The following is a 21,382-nucleotide window of genomic DNA, read 5'->3' on the forward strand; positions in this document are numbered from 1 at the left end:
ATCAGCAGGAGGTGGTGAGCCCAGCATCCTCCTACGCTGCCATCTTCCTTTTTTTTTTTTTTAATTTTGATATTGATTTATTTTTGTGAGATAGAGAGCACAAGCTGGGGAGGGGCAGAGAGACAGGGGCAGACACAGAATCCCAAGCAGGCTCCAGGCTGTGAGCTTGTCAGCCCAGAACCTCATGGAGGGCTCAAATGCATGAACCATGAAATCACGGCTTGAGCTAAAGTTGGACATTTAACCAACTGAGCCACCCAGGCGCCCCAAGCCTCTGACTCTTGATCTTTTCTCAGGTCTGATTTCATGGTTTGTGAGTTCAAGCCCTGCACTGGGCTCTGTGCTGACAACACAGAATCTGCTTGGGATTCTCTCTCTCCCTCTTTGCCCCTCCACCATTCTATGTCTCTCTCTCTCTCAAAATAAATAAATTAACTTTGAAAAAATTTGAAAGACAAAATTTGTAAAATCAATTATATCTAAAAAAACAAAGAGCCTCACAAAATAAAAAGAAATAAAAGATGACAACCTATATAATTCAATGAGAGAGTTAGTAAAAATGAAGTTATTTTAGAATGTTAGCCAATTTAAATGACTATCAACTTAATATAGTCATCTACATATTTAGGATATTATCTATTAAATTCATGCTAACCAAAACTAGAAACCAATAATAGATACACAAAAAATAAAGAGAACAGGGGTGTCCAGCTGGCTCAGTCAGTTAAGCGCCCAACTCTTGTTTTGGCTCAGGTCATGATCATGGTTCACAGGTTTGAGCCACACACTGGGCTCTGTGCTGACAACATGGAGTCAGCTGGAGATTCTTTTCCTGTCTCTCCCTCTCTCTTCCTCTCTCTCTCTCTCTGTCCCTTCCCTGCTTTCTTTCTCTCAAAATAAATAAAAAATGAAAAATAAAATTAAATACAAAAATAATAAAGATAACAGAATCCAAGCATTAACAGTAAAGTCACAGTAAAGTCAATAATCAATCTCAGGGAAAAACGGTGAAATAAAATGAAAGTAATAGAAAAGAACACACACACACACACACACACAAAAGCCATTATTGTGAAAAATTGTATGCTGATAAATTGGACAAGCTAGACCAAGGATAAATTTCTAGAAACGTACAATAACTCAGAGGTAAATCAGGAAGAAATAGACAATTTGAATACAGTAAATACTGGTAATAAAATTGAATCAATAATTTAAAATTCCCAACAAACACTAGTCCAAGACCAGAAGAAATCACAAATTCTACCAAATATTTTAATGAGCTAATAACTGTTCTCTTCAAACTATTCCAAAAAATAGATGAGAAAATATATTTTACTCAGTCAGCATTAACCTGATTTAAAAAGCAAGACAAGGGGCACCTGGGTGGCTCAGTCGGTTAAGCGTCCGACTTCGGCTCAGGTCATGATCTCACGGTCCGTGAGTTCGAGCCCCGCGTCAGGCTCTGTGCTGACAGCTCAGAGCCTGGAGCCTGCTTCTGATTCTGCGTCTCCCTTTCTCTGACCCTCCCCCATTCATGCTCTGTCTCTCTCTGTCTCAAAGATAAATAAACATTAAAAAAAAAATAAAAAATAAATAAAAAATAAAAAGCAAGACAATATTAACACTACAAGAAAAACATACATCTAATGAACATAAATGAAAAATCTTCAACAAAATATCTGCAATTCACCAATAGATTACAAGGGTCATTCATCATGGTTGAGTGGAATATATTCCAAGAATGCAAGAATAATCCAGAGAAGACATCCTGATGGCTAACAGACACAAGAAAAGATTCTCAAAGAAATATAAATCAAAACCTCAATGACATACCACCTCTTTCTTACTCATCAGAAAGGCTAAAACTGACAACACAAGAAAGAACAGATGCCAGTGAGGACATGGAAAAAGGGGAACTTTCTTACACTCTTTTTGGGAATACTAACTCTTCAAGCCACTATAGAAAACAGTATGGAGATTCCTGAAAAAGTTAAAAATAGAAGTACTCTGCAACCCAGTAATTTGACTACTAGGTATTTACCCAAAGGATACAAAATGCTGATTTGAAGGGGCAAATGCACCCTGATGTTTAAAGCAGCATTATTAACAATAGTCAAATTATAGAAAGTGCCCAAATATCTATTGACCAATGAATAGATAAAGAAAATATGGTATATATGTGGTATATATATATATATATATATATATATATATATGACACAAAGATAATATAGTTTATATTACAATATAGCATATATATCATAGTATATATATTACACACACAATTGAATATTACTAAGCTCTCAAACTGAATGTAATATTGCCATTTGCAAAGAAGTAGATGGAGTTAGTGTGCATTATGCTAAATTAATTAAGTCAGACAAAGACTGCCATATGACTTCACTCATATGTAGAATTTAAGATACAAAGCAGATGAACATAGGAGACAGGGGCAAAAGAGAGAGGAATACAAAACATAAGTGACTCTTAACTGTAAAGAACAAACTGAGGGTTCATGGAGAGATGGTGAGTGGAGGATGGGCTAAGTGGGTGGTGTGTGTTAAGGAGGGCACTTTTTGTTTTGAGCACCGGGTGCTATCTGTAAGTGATGAATCAGTAAATTCTACTCCTGAAACCAATATTATATTATAATATTAACTAATAAGAACTAACTAGAAAGATAGATTAGATATATAGATAGATAAATAGATAGATAATAAATTTTTCAGCCACAAATAAGAATGAGATCTTGCATTTGTAAGAACATGAATGGGCCTACGGTTTATTATGCTAAGTGAAATAAGCTAGACAGAAAGACAAGTGCCATATAATTTCAACTATATGTGGAAGCTAAAAATCAAAACAAATGAGCAAAAAAAAAAAAAAAAGACCAAAAACATAAACAGACTCAAAAATACAGAAAACAAGCTGACAGGAAAAATTAGAGGGATTAATAAAATACTGAAATGGGATTAGGCAGTATAGACTCCCAACTGTAAAATAAAAAACTCATCTATAAAAAGATCCATACATGTTATCACAAGTGGGAAGATTTCTTCCTTCTTTTATGGCTGAGTAGCATTTCATTATATATATATATATATATATATATATATATATATATATGTATGTATCTTTATCCATTCACCCATTAATAGACACATTTTTTTCCACATCTTGGTTATTGTACCTATGCTACAATGAACAAGGGGGTGCATATATTTTTTAAAACAATAGTGGGTTTTTTATTATCTTTGTTTCATATCTAAAAGTAGAATTGTGGGATCATATGGTATTTCAATTTTTTTGAGAAATCTTCATAGTGTTTTCCATAGTTGTTGGACCAATTTATATTCCATTAACAATGCATGAAAGCACCCTTTTCTCCAAAACCCAACCAAATATGGATATACTTTCTTTTTTTTTCTTTTTTCCTTTTTTTCTTTCTTCCTTTCTTTTTTTTTTTTTATGACAGACATTTAACAATAATATCTCACTCTGGTTTTAATTTACATTTCTCTGATGATTAGTGCTGTTGAGCATTTTTTTATGTCTGTTGGCTATTTGTAGGTCTTGATATGGATTATGTTTACTGTGTAGATTGCTTTGGGGGTGTGCATATTTTAACAATTTTAATTTTTTAATCCATAAAATAATATCTTTCCATTTATTTGAACATTTTCATTTATTTTCATGAATGTCTCATAGTTTTCTACATACAGATCTTTCATCTCCTTTGTTAAATTTGTACCTAGGTATTTTATTCTTTTTGATGCAATTGTGAATGTGATCAGTTTTATAATTTCTTATCCAAATTGTTTGTTGTTAGTCTATATAACACAACAGATTTTTGTATGTTGACTTTTACCCTGCAACTTTAATAAATATGTTTATTAATTGAAGAGTGTCAGCTTTATTTCTTATTTTTTAATTAAGATGAATTTTATATCTTTTCTTGCCTAATGGTTTTTCTAGGACTTCCAATATGTGCCTTTCTCTTTTTATTAGAAAAAAAGAAGCAGGAGAGTTCAGAGCATGGGCATACCTTCTGGCTTTAGTGAGTCAGTAGAAGAGCACAAGGTTGGGTTCACTATTATTTTCTGTAATCAAAGTTAATTAAAGGCTGGGGACTGTGTTCCCTTAGGTAATGCACTACAAAGTTCTGGAGAATGTGATGACATATTACTAAGCAATCTACCAAGTTACAACGTAGCTTATATACCAACCAGTATTTAATATACATAGTATTGTAGAATCATAGTCACTGGGCTTATTACCAAAATGTATATCTCTCTATCAACATCAAGGAAATTCCATTTATTTTTTTACACAAAACAATAGCTAAATGCTCCATAGTGAGAAGATACAATTGATCATGGAATATCTAAAATTTGTCAGCAATCCAAGAAGCAGAAGTGTCTGGAGATAAGTAGAATTTGAAGTAGATATTAAACTGGCAGGAAAAAAAAGATTTTGAACCATAACTGGTAATTAAAATTCTGTAGGGAATTTTTATATTTATTGTTAATTTTCGAAGATGTCAGACTTTGGTGATTGTACTTGTAAAAGGAAAAATATGTGACAGTCTTAAATGAGTACTTCATAGTACTCAGGATTCAGGTCTAAGATAAAGCTGTATGGAATTATAAAATTTGTGTTTGACTGCCTGAATGATATTAATTACATTATTGTGTTATAAATAATCTTGTATGATGAAACCTGACATAATATGGTTCAGGCATCATTCATGATGTTAAGTAAAACATTTAAGAATGAGAATTGCTACAATTTTAGACTCAAAGCTGATATATTCAAAGATGTGTCTACACTCAGTAACCAAGTTAATATATTGATAATCTCTTGAATTTATCCTAATGCTTTTATAAAAACTCTTTATTTACTGAGTTATGATTTCATTTTAATTTTCCTTATACATATCTATATAGACATAACTTCAAATCAGGCTAACAATAAGGGCATGCTATGTTCCTAAAATGACATAAATGTCCATAATTCACAAGACTTTTTGAAAGGTCAGTAAAACCTTATAGTTAATGTAACATTTCACTCCTCATTTTGAGTAGATTGATCTTATATATTAAAGAAATAATGAAAATATATTGAGTTGTCTATCAATAAAGTTATTCAATTGAGTTAAATTAATAAAATTGTTTTATTATTGTGGGAAAATTTAATAAATAATTCAAAAATTTTAGTAAATGACAGTAGATTTTTCTATTCAAAAAATTATTGTCTGTAGTCTGGTTGTACTATCATTCATATTTTTTTATTCCTCACACACAACCAATAGTTTTGCTCCCCACTTCCAGGGAGCTAGTTATTCATTGAAAAGAATTTACAAGATGTTACATAAAATACTAAGTAACAATGGATGAAACACATGTGGATTATTTTTCTTTACTCAATATTTGGTTCCAAAATCACTAAATATTGCATCTTTTACTGTATTATCTGTATGTTTATATTATTTGCCACTAGCGTTCTAAAATTTATGAAGCTATTTACTCATAACCTTGAAGAATTATCTGGCTTGTATAATTTAAGGTTGGAGTACAGATCCAAAACAAATCGCAAAACAGGGCTGCTTCAATGCTGCTGATCTTTATAATAACAGTAGATAAATTTTGAGCACTTGGAATGTGTCATGCCTCACACGCACCTAATCACAGAGGTCCTTTTATTATATTTATTATAGAAAAATGGTAAGATGTTTTTAGCAGACAGATGAATTCAACACGAAATGCCGATAGGGATGAGTTTTTCAGCTCAGTGAAGAATACGATAGACGGCGCCATGCATCATAATATAAATATACACACAATAGTTCCATGAGGTAATTAAAGAATGAAAAAATTGAAAACTTACAACTGTAAGTTCAAAATTGTTTGAATAATTTGTGTAAGAATTTTAATTTTTTTCATTCACTTATGCAACGTAAGTTTTGTCAGAACAAACAAACCATTTCCTCAGCCTTTAAAATTACACGAGTTGCTGGATCCTAAGGTTCAATTACAGGATAAAGCTTAAATTACATGTTACATCATTCTCCACCCTCATCTTACTCAGATCTTTCTCTGTGTTGATATATCACCCTACAAGAGCCATATATTTTACTTTTTGGTGACTTGTTGTTATAAATAATTCTATATTTAAACTCATAGTTTATTGAAGATACAGACCATGTCCTAATTCATGGTGGCCTCCTTTTCAACATTTGAATATAATATTGAATATATATTGAAAAAATTAATAAATTTAGAATGAAAGCTAAATAAATGGTGCAGATTTTCCAAGAAATAGTTTGTCACTTTCCTGAAATAATATAAACATAATTTTAGCAATATTAGTGATTAGGCTCATTAAGGATGGAAAACGATTAATAATTAGCTTCTTATTTTATATTTCAGCAGACTTATGACTAAGTGAACAACTAAAACATTTTTGTCACAAAAGTAATCTAAACATACACATACAGAAAAGAACCATCCTAAGTTTCCTTCTCTAATAATGGAGATCAGGATTTCCAGGTGTTTTGATGTGAGTGCTTCATCAACACCATCTGCTGGGAAACACTGATGCACATGGAATTTCCACATGTACAACTTTGTTTTACTTAGATTGGAGTGTCTTACTCTACTTTCAGTAAGGTTTCATGGAGGGAAACAGCTTTAGCTCTCACCAGAAATGCAAATGTATTGAGGGTATTTGTCATACAAATACTCTTTTTAAGTTATTTTATCAATAATAATTATAATCAATTATATTTAAAATATATTTAAAATTATATAACCAATAATAATTATATAATTTATAAGAATTTAACTTATATATTATGATTATATAAGTAAATACATTTATATTAATTTTGAATAAATAATAATAATTATTTATTATAATAAATTATAATTTATGACTTCCAAGAAGGTCAAAAGTCTGGCAATTTTCACACCTATATGTATGCCATGATAACTAGCCAAAATAAATTAATATGATATCTCATTAATATTTTATTAAATAATTTATTTGTAATTTTAAAGTGAAATTGAGTGAATTAATTTGATTTTTCTTTCTTTTTTCTTCTAAATATACAAGAGTTAGTAACTAGGGTCCATAACTATCAGATGTAACATATAAAATTTTAGGTTCATATTTGTAGAAAATGTATCCATAGATTTAGAAGATTCTCTAGTCAAAAGAAGGAAAGGAAACAAGCAAGCAAGCAAGAAAGAAAACAAGAAACAAAAGAGAAAAAGAAAAAAAAAGAAAAAATACACTCAACAGAGACTAAAGGCACTGAAGTTGATTATTTTTTTGTAATTTATCTATTTAAGAAATATTTAAGCAATTGCTCAGCAATGAATAGTAAAATATCTCTGATAGTAAATATTATGAAATCCTAAAGGTAGAGAAAAAGATATAAAATTTTACATCCACATATTGATATCAGACTTGTACTGAATGTGAGCTGTTCTAATCCATTTGATTTGTCCCCCAGCCCTTTTACATTTGTTTTAGAGGCATGGCGGGTGGAAACAAATCCTCAATAACCGATTTCATCCTTGTGGGACTCTTTCCTGAATTTCAGCATTCTATTGTCCTCAACTTTATGATCATCTTTGTCTACATTCTTGCCTTCCTGGGAAACATACTTTTGATTGTCTTAATTTGGGGAGACTCTCGACTTCATACGCCCATGTACATTCTCCTCAGTCAACTCTCCCTCATTGACTTGACATTAACTTCCACCATTGTTCCAAAGATGGCTTCTAACTATTTTACTGGGAAAAGAACCATATCATGGATTGGCTGTGGAACACAGAGTTTCTTCTTCCTGATGTTGGGAACGTCAGAATGCCTCATCTTGACTCTCATGGCTTATGACCGCTATGTGGCTGTCTGCAACCCATTGCGTTATCCCATTATTATGAGCCCCAGGTTCTGTATGCACATGGTTTTAGGTTGTTGGATTGGAGGCTCTATAAGTTCATTTATCCATACAGTCTACCCTATGCATTTTCCCATCTGTGGGTCACGGGAGATCCACCACTTCTTCTGTGAGGTCCCAGTCCTCATTAAACTCTCCTGTGAAGACACTTCAGTGTACCAGTTAGTGGTGGTGGTGACAAGCATTGTGTTGCTTGTTGTACCTTTCAGTCTCATCACAGTTTCCTATACTCTCATCTTCCTCACTGTCTTTCGTATGAACTCTGTCAAAGGCAGGGAAAAAACTCTGGCCACTTGTTCTTCTCATCTAACTGTGGTGAGTCTCTTCTTTGGCCCAAACATATTTATCTATATGACTTTCACTTCCTCCCATAGTGCAGAGCAGGACCAAGCTCTTTCTGTGTTCAGCAATATCCTAACCCCCATGTTGAACCCCCTCATCTACAGCCTGAGGAACAAGGAAGTGGTGGCAGCTCTCAGGAAGTTTATGGGAAAATGTGTGACATTTTAGTGCTTGAAAACTGCTCCCCAGCTGTGAAAAGGATATATGTATAGCATGGGAAAAGATACAGTTGAAAACCAATTTGAAATACTGTTGCAGGGAGTATGGACAGAGAGGCAAAAGATGAGTCCACAAAGTGCGGTTAAGTGAAGGTCCTCATTCTCGAGTAGGCATGAGGCCCCGACTCCAGAATGAAGCTTCTTTTTATTAGGATAATTGCTAAAGACTACATGCATAAAGTCAGCTAAGCAAGAGTATTAATCAATCTAATGGTTTAGCTTTTCAAGGTTGAATTTCAAGTTAATTGGTTTCTATAACACCAGGAAGGGTCAGGTGTGAAGGAGGATCCAGCCCTGGCCAATGTTAATGGCTCTAGATGTTCCTTATGAGCCTCAGTGTTGTTCAGCTGTGTAAACATGTCCTAAGTCCTTGCACTTTCTCCTTCCCTTCCCTTTTAAAGTCTTTTCCTTTGATGCTTCTCTCCTGTATCTCCCACAAAATACCAACATGATGTTGTGTGGTTTCAGGAAACCAAGGTGATTGTGGCTTTATGTAAAGAGAATTTTCATGTATGATTTTCTAGTATTCCAATGCAAGTTTCTTTACTTATAAATGTCATTGTGACATTATTAAGTTAGGAAAAAAGTTAATATTTTTTTTCCTTCAGAATTAAGTTTGCTCTGAAATCTCTGACATTATAAAGTTTTCTTGTAAATAAAATAAGAATCAATGTCTGGGACTCAAACTGAACACAGATTTCTTGACTTTGGCATTAGAAGTAGCAAGTTTAGAGAAATGTAAGAGGAGAATGGAATAGCAGTATCTGGAGCTTGCCTCCTACCATGGACACAGTGAGGTAATAGCTACATCCGTGCAACTATCTCAGAAAACAACCTTGATACAACTGGAAGAAAAATATTCCACAGTTAATCATAGAGAGAAGACCACATCAAAAAGGGAAAGACAGGAAAAGACTTGGTTAGGAATTTCAGTGAAATTAAGAAAAGAAAGAAAGAAAGAAAGAAAGAAAGAAAGAAAGGGAAAGGAAAGGAAAGGAAAGGAAAGGAAAGGAAAGGAAAGGAAAGCAACATCACAAGCATAAAGAAGCAAGAGGATCAGACTCCACACCAGGCACACTTGGTCCTGGAGACCTGCATTGGGAAGAAGTCTCCCCATAACTTTTCACTTTCAAAACCAGTGGGGCTTAAAGTTAGGGGCTTGAAAATTAGCTGGCTAAACTCTAGGGTAGCTGATGGGTAATAGCCAATGAATTCCACACTTTTAATGAGTCATAACACTAAATAACTCAGCCCAAGACACAGCATAGAAATAGCAGTTTGAAAACTGGTATGGTGATGATTTATTGACTAATCTTAGAATGTGTGTGGGGGGGGGGCATGAGCAAGGACCTTTAGATTTCTCTAGGAACAAAAGTGCTAGCAGGTTCCATATATTTTCCCCTCACATGGCCAAGATACCTAGAGGCTTGAAGGATCCAGCAATAGCACTCTCCATCAAACTTGTTATAACTGTGCACCCTGTCTTGGTATTCCCTTGAAGACCTGCATCATCCAAACCTCTCACCTTGGTATGCATTTTTCTAAAATGGCTCCTGCCCTGGGGGGCAGGTGGAGATATCCACACAGACCACCATGCTTGCAGTTCTAACAACTTTGTGTCTTAGCAGCCTGTGCAGGGAGAAAGACCTGCCATTTGGTGCAGTCACAACTGTGACTAGTTGCTTACAGCTAGGCTGACAGCCCTCCCCACCAGCAAGCCCACAGCGGCCTCATTCATGTCTTTCATCAGTTCAGGGATGAAGAAATGCCCACTGCACCCACAGAAGCAAAGTTAGTCATTGCAGAGAGCTGAGCTGAAGGCAATTTCAGCTCAGTTATAACAGGAGACTGAATGCTGTCCTCAGAGTGGACACCCCTGGAGCACTTGGTTCTAGTGACCAGGGAAATGCTTTATAAGACAGTCCAGGACATCTTCTTACACATGACCACTACATTCAAAACCAGGGAATATACCTGACCTATTTAATACATAGAAACAAACACAAAGAATCAAAATGAGGACACAGAGAAATATGTCCCAAATGAAGGAACAAGAAAAAAAAAGTAAAAAAAGATAAATGAAGTAGAGATAGCAATAGGTCTTTTTTTTAAGTTTATTTATTTTGAGAGAGACAGAGATAGCAGAAGTGGGGGAGGAGTAGGGAGAGAGGGAGACAGAGAATACCAAGCAGGCTACGCACTATCAGCATGGAACCTGATGTGGGGCTTGAACTCACAAAACCGTGAGATCATGACCTGAGCCAAAACCACGTGTCAGATGCTTAACCGACTGAGGCACGCAGGCATCCCAACAATATGTCTGATAAATAAAGTAATGGACAAAGATACTCACTGGACTTGAGAAAAAAGTGGATGAACTCATTGAGAACAACACAGAGATAGAAAAAAATATATATATATAGGGTCTGGATAATGCAACAAGTGAAATAAAAAATACAGTAAAGGGAATCAGTAGTAGATTACCGAATGCATAACAGGTCAGTGATGTGAAAAACAGAATAATGGAAATAAACCAAGCCTGACACCAAAGTAAATAATAATAATAATAATAATAATAATAATAATAATAACAATAACAATAATGATAATACAATAGGTTAAGAGAATTCTGTGATATCATTAAGCATAATACCACTCGCACGATAGGGATCATAGAAGAAAAGAAAGAAATGGGGCAGAAAACTTTCTTGAAGAAATAATAGCTAGAACTTTCCCTAATCATAAGAAGGAAACAGGTGTCAAGGTCCAGGAAGCACAGTGAACCTCTAATAAGATGAACCAAAGGAGGTCCAAGTCAAGATACATAATAATTAATATGACAAAAAGTAATTATGAAAAGAAAAATTTAAAAGCAGCAGTAGAAAAGAAAACAGTTACATACAAGCAGAACAACATAAGGTTATCATCTGTTTTTTGTTGTTTTGTTTTGTGTTTTTGTTTTTTGTTTTGTTTTGTTTTGTTTTTAGAAGATACTTAGCAGGACAGAAGGGAAAGTCATAATATACTTAAAATGTTAAAAAAATAAAACAAAACAAACAAACAAAAACCTAGAACAAAAATAGTCTACCAAGCAAGGTTATCATTCAGAATCGAGGGAGAAATAGGTTCCCAGACAAGCAAAAGTTAGCATTTCATCACCACTAAACCTGGTATTTAAGAAATGTAAATAAAATTGTTTAAATGGAACAAAAAGGCCATAACTAGATGTAATAAACCATAAAAATTAAAATTTTCAAGTTGAAGCAATCACATAATAAAAGTAGTAATCACGTAGGAAGACAGTATAAAGGTTAAAACATAAATAGTAAAGTCAATTATATATTTTAAAAAGGCAAAACACTCATAATTTTAAAAATGTGAAATACACACACACACAGACACACACACTATATGACATACAATATATAAAATGTATGTAGAAGGGGTAGTAAAAATTTAGTGCTTATAAAATTTCTTCAAATTTAAGTGACCATAAAGTACATAAATGACCATATACATAATATATCATATATGAACCTGATGGTAACCACAGATCAAAAACTTGCAATATATACAAAAAAAATACTAATAAAGAGAAAGGGATTCCAGATTAACACTAAAGAAAATCATCAAACAACAAGGGAAGAGAAAAAAGAAGAAAGAAACTCAAAAGGTATAAACAAAAATAACAAAATGGCAATAAGTACATAACTACCAATAATTACCTTAAATGTAAGTGGACTAAATGATCAATAAATAGACATAAGGTGACTAAATTGGTTAAAAAAATGGACCTATCTGTATACTGCCTACAAGAGATTTATTTGAGACATAAATCCACATACAGACTGAAATTTTAACAAATGGAAAAACATAACATGTAAATGTAAGCAAAAATATAGCTGAGGTGGCAATACTTATGTCAGAAAAAAATAAGCTTTAAAGGAAAGCCTGTAACAACAGGAAAATAAATTTATTATATAATGATAAAAAATATTAATTCAACAAGAGCATAAAAGATTGTAAATAACCATGAACCTGACACAAGAACAAGAACAAACATAAAGCAGATATTAACAGAAGACAGGGAAATTAACTTTCCACCTACATTAATGCATAGATAATCCATACAGAAAATCAATAAGGAAAAAATGGTATTGAACAATACATTACATATGATAGACATAACATATATATAATATTACATCCAAAAACAACAGAATGCACATATTTTATCTTATTTTGTTGGAGAAGTAAATAAAGTATGCCAAAGACGGCCAATGGGGCTAAAATAGACTCTGGGCTCTAGCTTAGAGACACCTCTTCCGGGTTCTTCTTCCTTTGTTTTCTGTGCATGCGAAAACCCCCACAGATATGGAAGCTGACAACTGTAAATTACTCTCCCCAATTGCATTCCGGGCTCAGACCTTTGGAGAAACAGTCTCCTCTGGGCCCACTGGTGTTAAATAAATCTCCAATCCACCAAGATCTCTGAGTGCCTCTTGGTTTTTCTGCCAGTGTTCCAGCCTGGTTCCCTAACATACTTGGTTCCCAGACCAGGAAACCCTACCACGCTGGCCTATTGTTGCCACCAGTTTGGGAAAACAGTGAGGCAGTGACAGAGTGAGGGATCGCAAGGGAGAAGGTGTGCCCTGACTGAATTTTGGCAGTCTCCTTCTCAGTTGCCTGGGGCCAGCCCTGCTCCATTGTTCCCACCAAACTCAAAGACACCTGGTAGGTGAGAACCTGGGCCTGACATCAGAACTGGTAAGACCAGGGCCCAAAGAAGTCAGACCCACCCAAAAGAGTAGAAGGGGGACCTGATCAATCCCTGGAGGCCTTAACAGGTCTCACAGGTAGAGAATTTTGCAGGAAGGAATGTAATAGACTTTGGGGTGTGTGTGTGTGTGTGTGTGTGTGTGTGTGTGTTTGAATGTGCAGCTTGGCCAGGCTTGCCAGTGGAGTTTGAGTTTGTGGCTCCAGGGACGGGCATGCTTAAGGTCCCCAAAAGTCTACAGAGTCTGAATGGGCTTTCCTGTGTCCTGGTGAGCCTATAAGGTCTAGGGTGGTATCGGATCAGATTCTGATCACAAGTCACAAAGCTGAGTCTGCTATGACCAAACCTCACCTAAAGTTTCCCCCAGTAATGTGACAAGAGGAGTATCTGATTGGTCCTCTCATTCGAGGGGATAACCTCCCTTTGTCTTTCTTTGCAACGCCAAACATGAGAAAAAAAAATTAATGATGGGATCAAAACAGAGTAAGCCTATGATTTTAGAGATCATGCTCAAAATTTTAAAAAGGGATTTTCAGGTGATTACAGGGTGAAAATGACCCCGAGGAAGTTAAGGACCTTTTGTGAACTAGAATGGCCCATATTCAATGTAGGATGGCCATCAGAAGGAACATTAGATGCTCAAATAGTGCAGCAGGTTTGGCTAGTAGTCACTGGGAACCCAGGCCACCCTGAACAATTTCCATACATCAACTCCTGGCTTGAAATTGGCCGAAACCCCCCACCTTGGTTGCTATTTATCATTAGCAAACAGATCCAGGCAAATATTTTAGCCACTTTATCCAGAGGCTCACCCAGGGATCCAAAGACGCTGCCCACCGCTCCTTTAATATTTAAAGGAAACGTGGAGGATGATATTGTCTTTCCACCTCTTTATGACTCTCCAAGCTTCCTCCCCACTCCTCCTGAGCTTGAAACTCCTCCCGCATCTGTCTCTCCCCTGCAGCCACAGTTGCCAAGGACTCAGTAACCTTGGCAGTGGGCGCCACTGCAACAACCACTGCAGTCAGCACCACCCATTTTCCCGCCCCTCTTGAGCTGGAGAATCCTACCCCACAAGGGCCAGCAGCCAGACTGCGCCCCAGATCCAGACCTCAAGCTGTCCAAAAACTTGTAAGGGAGATGAGAGAGCCTGAAAGACAGAATGAGGACAGAAAAATCCAGCCCAGCTGTTCCATGATGTATTATCAAACTTCCTCTACAACTGACCTCCTCAATTGGAAACACAACACTGAAAAGCCACAAACAGTGGTCAACTTGATGGAGTCCCTCTTCCAGACCCACTGACTGACTTGGGAAGATTGTCAACAGTTACTTCGTACTCTGTTTAATACAGAAGAAAGAAGAAGAAGGAGAGAAACGCAACAGTACCTAGATCATGCACCTCTGGGGATTAATGACCTTGCTGTCTGGGCTCAAGCTGCCACACCTGAAGAACACCCAACATGGGATTTTACCACAGAAGAAGGACAGGCCTCAAGACAATACCAGGAAGCTCTCCTCCAGGGAGTCCAAGCTGGAGCCAGAAAGCCCATGAACATGGCTAAAATATCATCAGTCACACAGCACCCTGGGGAGTCTCCTGGAGACTACTATGAAAGATTATGTGAAGCATACTGTGTATACACCCCATTTGACCCCGAGGCACCAGAAAGTCAACAGATAGTAAATACCTCTTTTGTGGCACAGGCTGCCCCAGATATCAGAAGAAAACTCCAGAAGTTGGAGGGCTATGCTGGAATGCATATCACTCAGCTGATAGAGGTCACCAGTAACGTTTCATGAACAGAGAAGTCACAGCCAAAAGAGAAGCTCAGAGAAGACTAAAAAAGAAGGCCACCCTTCTGAACAGCAGCACTAAAAGAAACAGACGCTGCAAAGACGGGAAGACCCCAACCACCAAAATGGGGGAAGCCCAGAGCCCCCTTAGCAATGGACCAATGTGCATACTGCAAAGAGAATGGACACTGGAAGAATGAATGTCTGAATCGGAAGGGGCCCTCAAAACCCAGCCGATATTGGAAGGAACTTCGAGGCAAGAACCTCATTGGTCTGGCTGGGGTAGAATCGGACTGAGGGGGAACGGAATCTTTCTCTCCTAACCCCCATGAGCCCACAATCAAAATGAAGGTAGGGGGACGAACAATAATTTTCATGGTTGATACTTCCCCATTGTTACTCCATTGTTACTTCCCCAGTGGCACCCATAAGCCAAGAGATGGCAATCATACTTGGGGCTACTTGGGACAAGGGCGATGCAACAGCCCTCTGTCAAGCTCAACAATTTGAACTTGGGGGTCACAAGGTCCGGCATGAGTTCCTCTACTTACCTGACTTACCGATTCCTCTTTTGGATCTGCTCTCCAAATTTGGGGCCTAGATAGCTTTTGAACCCACTGGACACACTAGCCTCCAATCAAACTCAAGACAGAAGGAAACCCTAGTCTTGGCGATTACCCTGCCAAGGGAAGAAGAATGGAGATTATTCTGCCCCCATGCCTACCCTGTAGATCCTCAGAATTCAGGTTTACATTCCCCTTCATATGGGCTGAAGATAACCCACCTGGACTAGCATGGAGTCAGGCCCCCATCATTGTTGACCTGATCCCTGGAGCCCAACCTCATACACAAAGGCAGTACCCCCTTCCACCTAAGACTAGAATGGGTATACAAGAGCACCTGACCAAGCTCAGAGAAGCAGGTATTCTAATTGAGTGCCAATCAGCTTGGAATACACCACTCTTATCAGTCAAGAAGCCAGGAGGAGGATACAGACCACTACAGGATTTGAGGACCATTAACAAAGTGGCTGTTTCCTTACACCCAGTGGTTCCAAACCCATATAGTCTCCTCAGCCAAATACCGGGGTCAGCCAGATGGTTTACATGCCATGACCTAAATGATGTTTTCTTCTACCTCTGCCTGGCTCCTCAAAGTCAACTATTGTTTGCCTTTGAATGGACTGAGCCCGTTACAGGGTGCCAGATGAAGCTGACCTGGACACGACTTCCCCAAGGTTTCAAGAACTCACCCACTCTCTTTGAGGAAGCACTAGCTGCAGACCTCACCGATTTTCCAAGATAAACCACAGGGTGTGTCCTCCTCCAATATGTAGATGACCTCCTCCTTGCCAGTGACACCCAAAAAGACTGTATGAAATGTACCAAGGCCCTCCTGCAGCAACTGACCTACTCAGGGTACCGGGCCTCTTGGAAAAAGGCACAAATTTGTCAGCTGCAGGTCTAATACTTAGGCTTCTTCCTCACAAAAGGAAAAAGGGAACTAGGACCAGAAAGGAAGATAGTTATCACCACACTGCCACAGCTCCAAACAAAATAAGGCTTGCATGAATTTTTAAGGGCCACAGGGTTCTGTCGCATTTGGATTCCTGGATTCTCAGCCATAGCAAAGCCCATCTATGATCTGTTGGGAAAGCCAGATCAGGAGCCCCTCACATGGACTGAGTAGGCAAGGGCCGCTTTCACAGAAATAAAGTTGGCTCTGGGGTGAACCCCAGCCCTGAGTTTGCCTGACATAGAAAGGCCTTTTAACCTCTTTGTACATGAAAAGGACAAAATAGCCCTTGGAGTGCTCCTTCAGAGCATGGGGCCAGTGGCCTACCTGTCAAAAAAACTTGATCCTGTGGCTGCAGGATGGCCACTATGCCACAGAGTGCTGGCAGCCACAGTCCTGCTCATCAAGGAGGCAGACAAACTCGCACTGGGAAAAACACTTAATGTTAAGGTCCCACAAGTGGTCATGTCCCTCATGAGCACCCAAGGATATCGTTTCCTCTCCAATTCTCAGCTGACACAATACCAAGGCCTTCTCTATGAAAACCCAAGGGTCATTCTCCAAACAGTAAGAACACTAAACCTGGCCACCTTCCTTCCCGTGGAGGAGGGAAAACCTGACCATGACCATTCTGAAGTAGTGAATGAAGTCTATGCCAGCCTCCCAGACCTCCAAGACCAGGCTACCACAAGCCTGGAGATCACCCTGTTCAGTGATGGGAGCAGCTATTTACAAGAGGGCAGCCTAAGAGCAGGATATGCAGTAACCACAACCACTGAAGTTCTGGAAGCCAAGACCTTGCTGGAAGGATGGTGGGCACAACGGGCTGAACTGTATGTCTTACCCCAAGCCCTCATCCTTAGCAAAGGTAAACGAGTTAACGTCTACACTGATTTCCGGTATGCCTTCACTACTGTGCACGTACACAGGGCCGTCTATAAAGAAAGAGGCCTCCTTACTGCTGCAGGGAAAACTATCAAAAACAAGGAAGAAATACTAAAGCTTCTTGAGGCCGTATGGCTGCCAGACAAGGTAGCTATCCTACACTGTAAGGGACATCAGAAAGGAGACAACCCCATAACTCAAGGAAATTGCCTGGCTGACAAAACAGCCAATGCAGCTGCCTGTGGTGACCTAGGGGAAGCTCCTACCTACACTATGACTTTTGCACCCCAGAGGGAAGCCTCCCTTCCCCTGTACACAAACGAAGAAAAAAGTTGGGCCTCGACGGAACGGAGCACACTAAGCAAAGAAGGATGGTGGGTCATGCCAAATGAGCACTTCTTTGTCCATCGTCTATGGGAAAACAACTAGTGAAGGAATATCTCCAACTTACGCACCTAGGGAAAACTCCATTGGAGGCCCTCCTCAAAAAGAACTATATCAGACAGCTGCTGGCATTATGCTGAGCTGTCAGTGAACAATGTGTAACATGTGCCAAAAACAATGCTTGGTCTGCCCCACAGCCCCTGCCTGGCATGCAAAGGATGGGAGCCACCCCTTTTGAAGACTTAGAGGTGGACTTTACCCACATACAACCAAATAAAGGGTTCAGGTACCTTCGTGTAATAATCTGCACATATTCAGGATGGGTCGAAGCATTCCCGACCAGAACAGAATGAAGTTGCAGGGTGGCCAAAACCTTTCTACGTGAGATTGTGCCTCAGTTTGGTCTACCCTTAACCATACACAGTGATAACAGACCTGAATTTGTGGCAGACATTATACAAACCCTGGCAAAATCCCTCAACATTACCTGAAAATTTCACACTGCTTACTGACCCCAGAGCTCAGGGAAACTAGAGCAGATGAATCACACCCTCAAGGAAACCCTGGCTAAGTTCCACCAAGAGACTAATCCTGCATGGCAAGATTTACTACCACTGGCCCTCCTGCTTGCCAGATGCAGGCCTGGGGCACTGGTATTTTCCCCTTTTGAGTTATTATATGGGCGACCCCCCCCCCCATGTTTATGAAAACTTCCAGGAGACCTACACGAGATTGGAGACAAGAGAATAAGAGAACAGATCCAGACCTTCAGGGAAGTCCTAAATAAGTTACAGAGATACACCATAGAGAAGGCCCCAATTTCCTTAGGGACCCTCGTTCACCCTTTTCAGCCATGAGACTCTGTGTGGGTCAAAGATTGGAAGATGGATCCTCTTAGACCATGGTGGACTGAGCCTCATACTGTTATTCTAAGAACTTCTACAGCCTTTAATATTTCAGGTATCACCCCATAGGTCCATCACTCCAGAGTTAAGAAGGCAAACTCAGAACCCACAACCTGTGAAGTGATCCAGATCCAGTTAACCCACTTAAACTGACCCTCAAAAAGGAAAGTATCCCCTGAGATCTTCAGCCCTGTTTCAGCCACACCCCAGAAGCTGGCTGGCCTGCATACAGCAGAAACCTGATGAATCAACGTGTGAACTTAGCCCAGGAGTTTGGATGCAACTCTGCCAGCCCTTGTCCCTTACTGGTGTCATGGCCCTCATCTTACTTCTTAGTCTATCAGCAGTGCTGATAGAGACTGCACCAATAAGCTGGACATGGGACAAAAGATGCATGCTGACTCTCACACACCTCCTCTGGATGGGAGGATTATTATTAAGTATTGCCTGTATATTATGATAACCTCTCTCACCCTCACAACTGCCTTTTACCCACTTTGACCCTAGAATTGTTATATGACAATAAGGGGGTCAAAGGCATTCAGCGCCTTCACCTCCCTCCACAAATTTTGCTACAAGGGAAAAACACCCACTCTCTGTCAGTTACCCCATGCCCCAAGGGCTAAGTATTGGACCATAGAAATAACCCAAAATGTCAGGAACCCATGTCATAATAAGGGCCTCAAGAGAGGGAAGCGAGCTTGCTACACTTACCTTCCTCAATGGGGTATCTCGGATGGGGGAAGGGTGCAAGTCAGAGCCTTTCAAAAGGTTATGAAGGATACCCAGGACAGGGTAATACAAGCCATAAAGGCAGCCACTCCCCTTGCAGCCTGCCAGGTTTGAACATTTCAGCCCTCAATCAGATGCTTACCAATTCCCTACTCCAGCGTCAGGCCAACACTACTCTACAAGTCCTCCATAAAATAAAGAATCACACCCAAACATGCTGGATGTACTTTACCCTCACCCAGAGGGCTTACTTAGCCACTACTATCCCTTTGACCTAAGAAGATCCTGAAAATCTCAAAACCAACACCTCTGTCTTAATTGGACCCCTGGCCATAGGGGTCTGTCTCATAAATTACGATAAACTAATCTGTACAGTCCCTGAAGGTATGAATGCTACCTCTCTATGTGGAAAAAATTAACCTTAAAGAGGAATGCAACCCTGTGTTTAACCGCTGGGGTGTTCTGTTTTCTAATTCTGCCTACCAATACTTAGAGGCCAACTGGACTTAGATATGTTATTCTGTCTTCCTAACCCCAGAGATATCCATATACACTGAAGATGAGCTCCTAACAGACTTTAGCCCCAAGTCCCGGACTACACAGGCAGTCCTGCTACCCATTTTGATAGCAGGAATTGTGACAGGAATAGGAACTGGAATAGGGGGCATAGTTTCATCTGTAGGACTATACAATAGACTATCTCAAGAGCTAAATGAAGACATGGAATGGGTGGCAGATTCTCTGGTAACCTTACAAAACCAAATAAACACTCTGGTGGCAGTGATGCTCCAAAATAAGCAAGCCCTCGACCTCCTCACTTCAGGAGAAGGAGGGACTTGCATCTTTCTGGGGGAGGAATGTTGCTATTTGGTAAATCAGTCAGGAATAGTTATAACTAAGGTTAAGCAACTCAAAGAAAGAATTCAACATAGACAACAGGAAAGTATCAATCAATGGAAAGGATGGGATCTCATGGATTGGGATCCTGGCTTCCTGCCCTGGCAGGGCCCCTCTTCTCCATAATTTTACTTGTCTCCATTGGCCCCGGTATACTGAATGTCGTGGTACATTTTATTGAAAACACTGTTGTTCGCCAAACTATTGTACGTATCTTAGCCCTCCTAGAGTATCAACCTGTAAAACCGAAAGGTGATGCCTACTAAAAGTTTTTTTTTTTAATAGTCATAAAAGGGGGGAATGTTGGAGAAGTAAATAAAGTATGCCAAAGATGGCTGACAGTGCTAAAACAGACTCTGGTCTCTAGCTTAGAGACACCTCCTCCGGGTTCTTCTTCCTTTTTTTGCTGTGCACGCAAAAACCCCCACAGATATGGAAGATGGTGACTATAAATTACCCTCCCTACTTGCATTCCAGGCTCAGACCTTTGGAGAAACAGTCTCCTCTGAGCCCGCCAGTGTTAGATATATCTCTAACCCACCAAGATCTCTGAGTGCCTCTTGGTTTCTCCCCCAGCATTCCAGCCTGGTTCCATAAAAATTTGATTTTTAAATTTTTATTTATTTATTTTTGAGAGAGAAAGAATAGACAGAACATGAATGAAGGAGGGACAGAAAGAGAGGGAGAGAAAGAGAGATTACCAAGCAGTCTCCATGCTGTCAGCACAGAGCCTGATCCAACCTTAAGAATGTGAGATCATGACTTGAGACAAATCAAGAGTTGGATGCTGGAACGACTGAGCCACCCAATAGCATCAGAATGCACATTTTTTTAAATTGTTAATGTTTATTTATTTTGAGAGAGAGATAAAGAGGAAGCAGGGGAGAAGCAAAGAGAGAGGGAGACAGAAACCCTAGCAGGCTTGGCACCATCATCATGGAGCCCGATGTGGGGCCTTAACCCA

General features: G+C 38.9%; 1 protein-coding gene across 1 annotated transcript; it reads left to right on the forward strand.

The window, feature by feature from the left end:
* Window positions 1-7,540: 7,540 nt before the first annotated feature.
* LOC106974626 (olfactory receptor 2T27-like) lies at window positions 7,541-8,476 on the forward strand. The gene has a single exon (XM_015071881.2). It carries the CDS (start codon window positions 7,541-7,543, stop codon window positions 8,474-8,476), a length of 936 nt encoding a protein of 311 aa, XP_014927367.2.
* Window positions 8,477-21,382: the final 12,906 nt, after the last annotated feature.

The sequence above is a fragment of the Acinonyx jubatus genome, chromosome A1 (assembly GCF_027475565.1).
Source record: "Acinonyx jubatus isolate Ajub_Pintada_27869175 chromosome A1, VMU_Ajub_asm_v1.0, whole genome shotgun sequence".
Taxonomy (NCBI): domain Eukaryota; kingdom Metazoa; phylum Chordata; class Mammalia; order Carnivora; family Felidae; genus Acinonyx; species Acinonyx jubatus.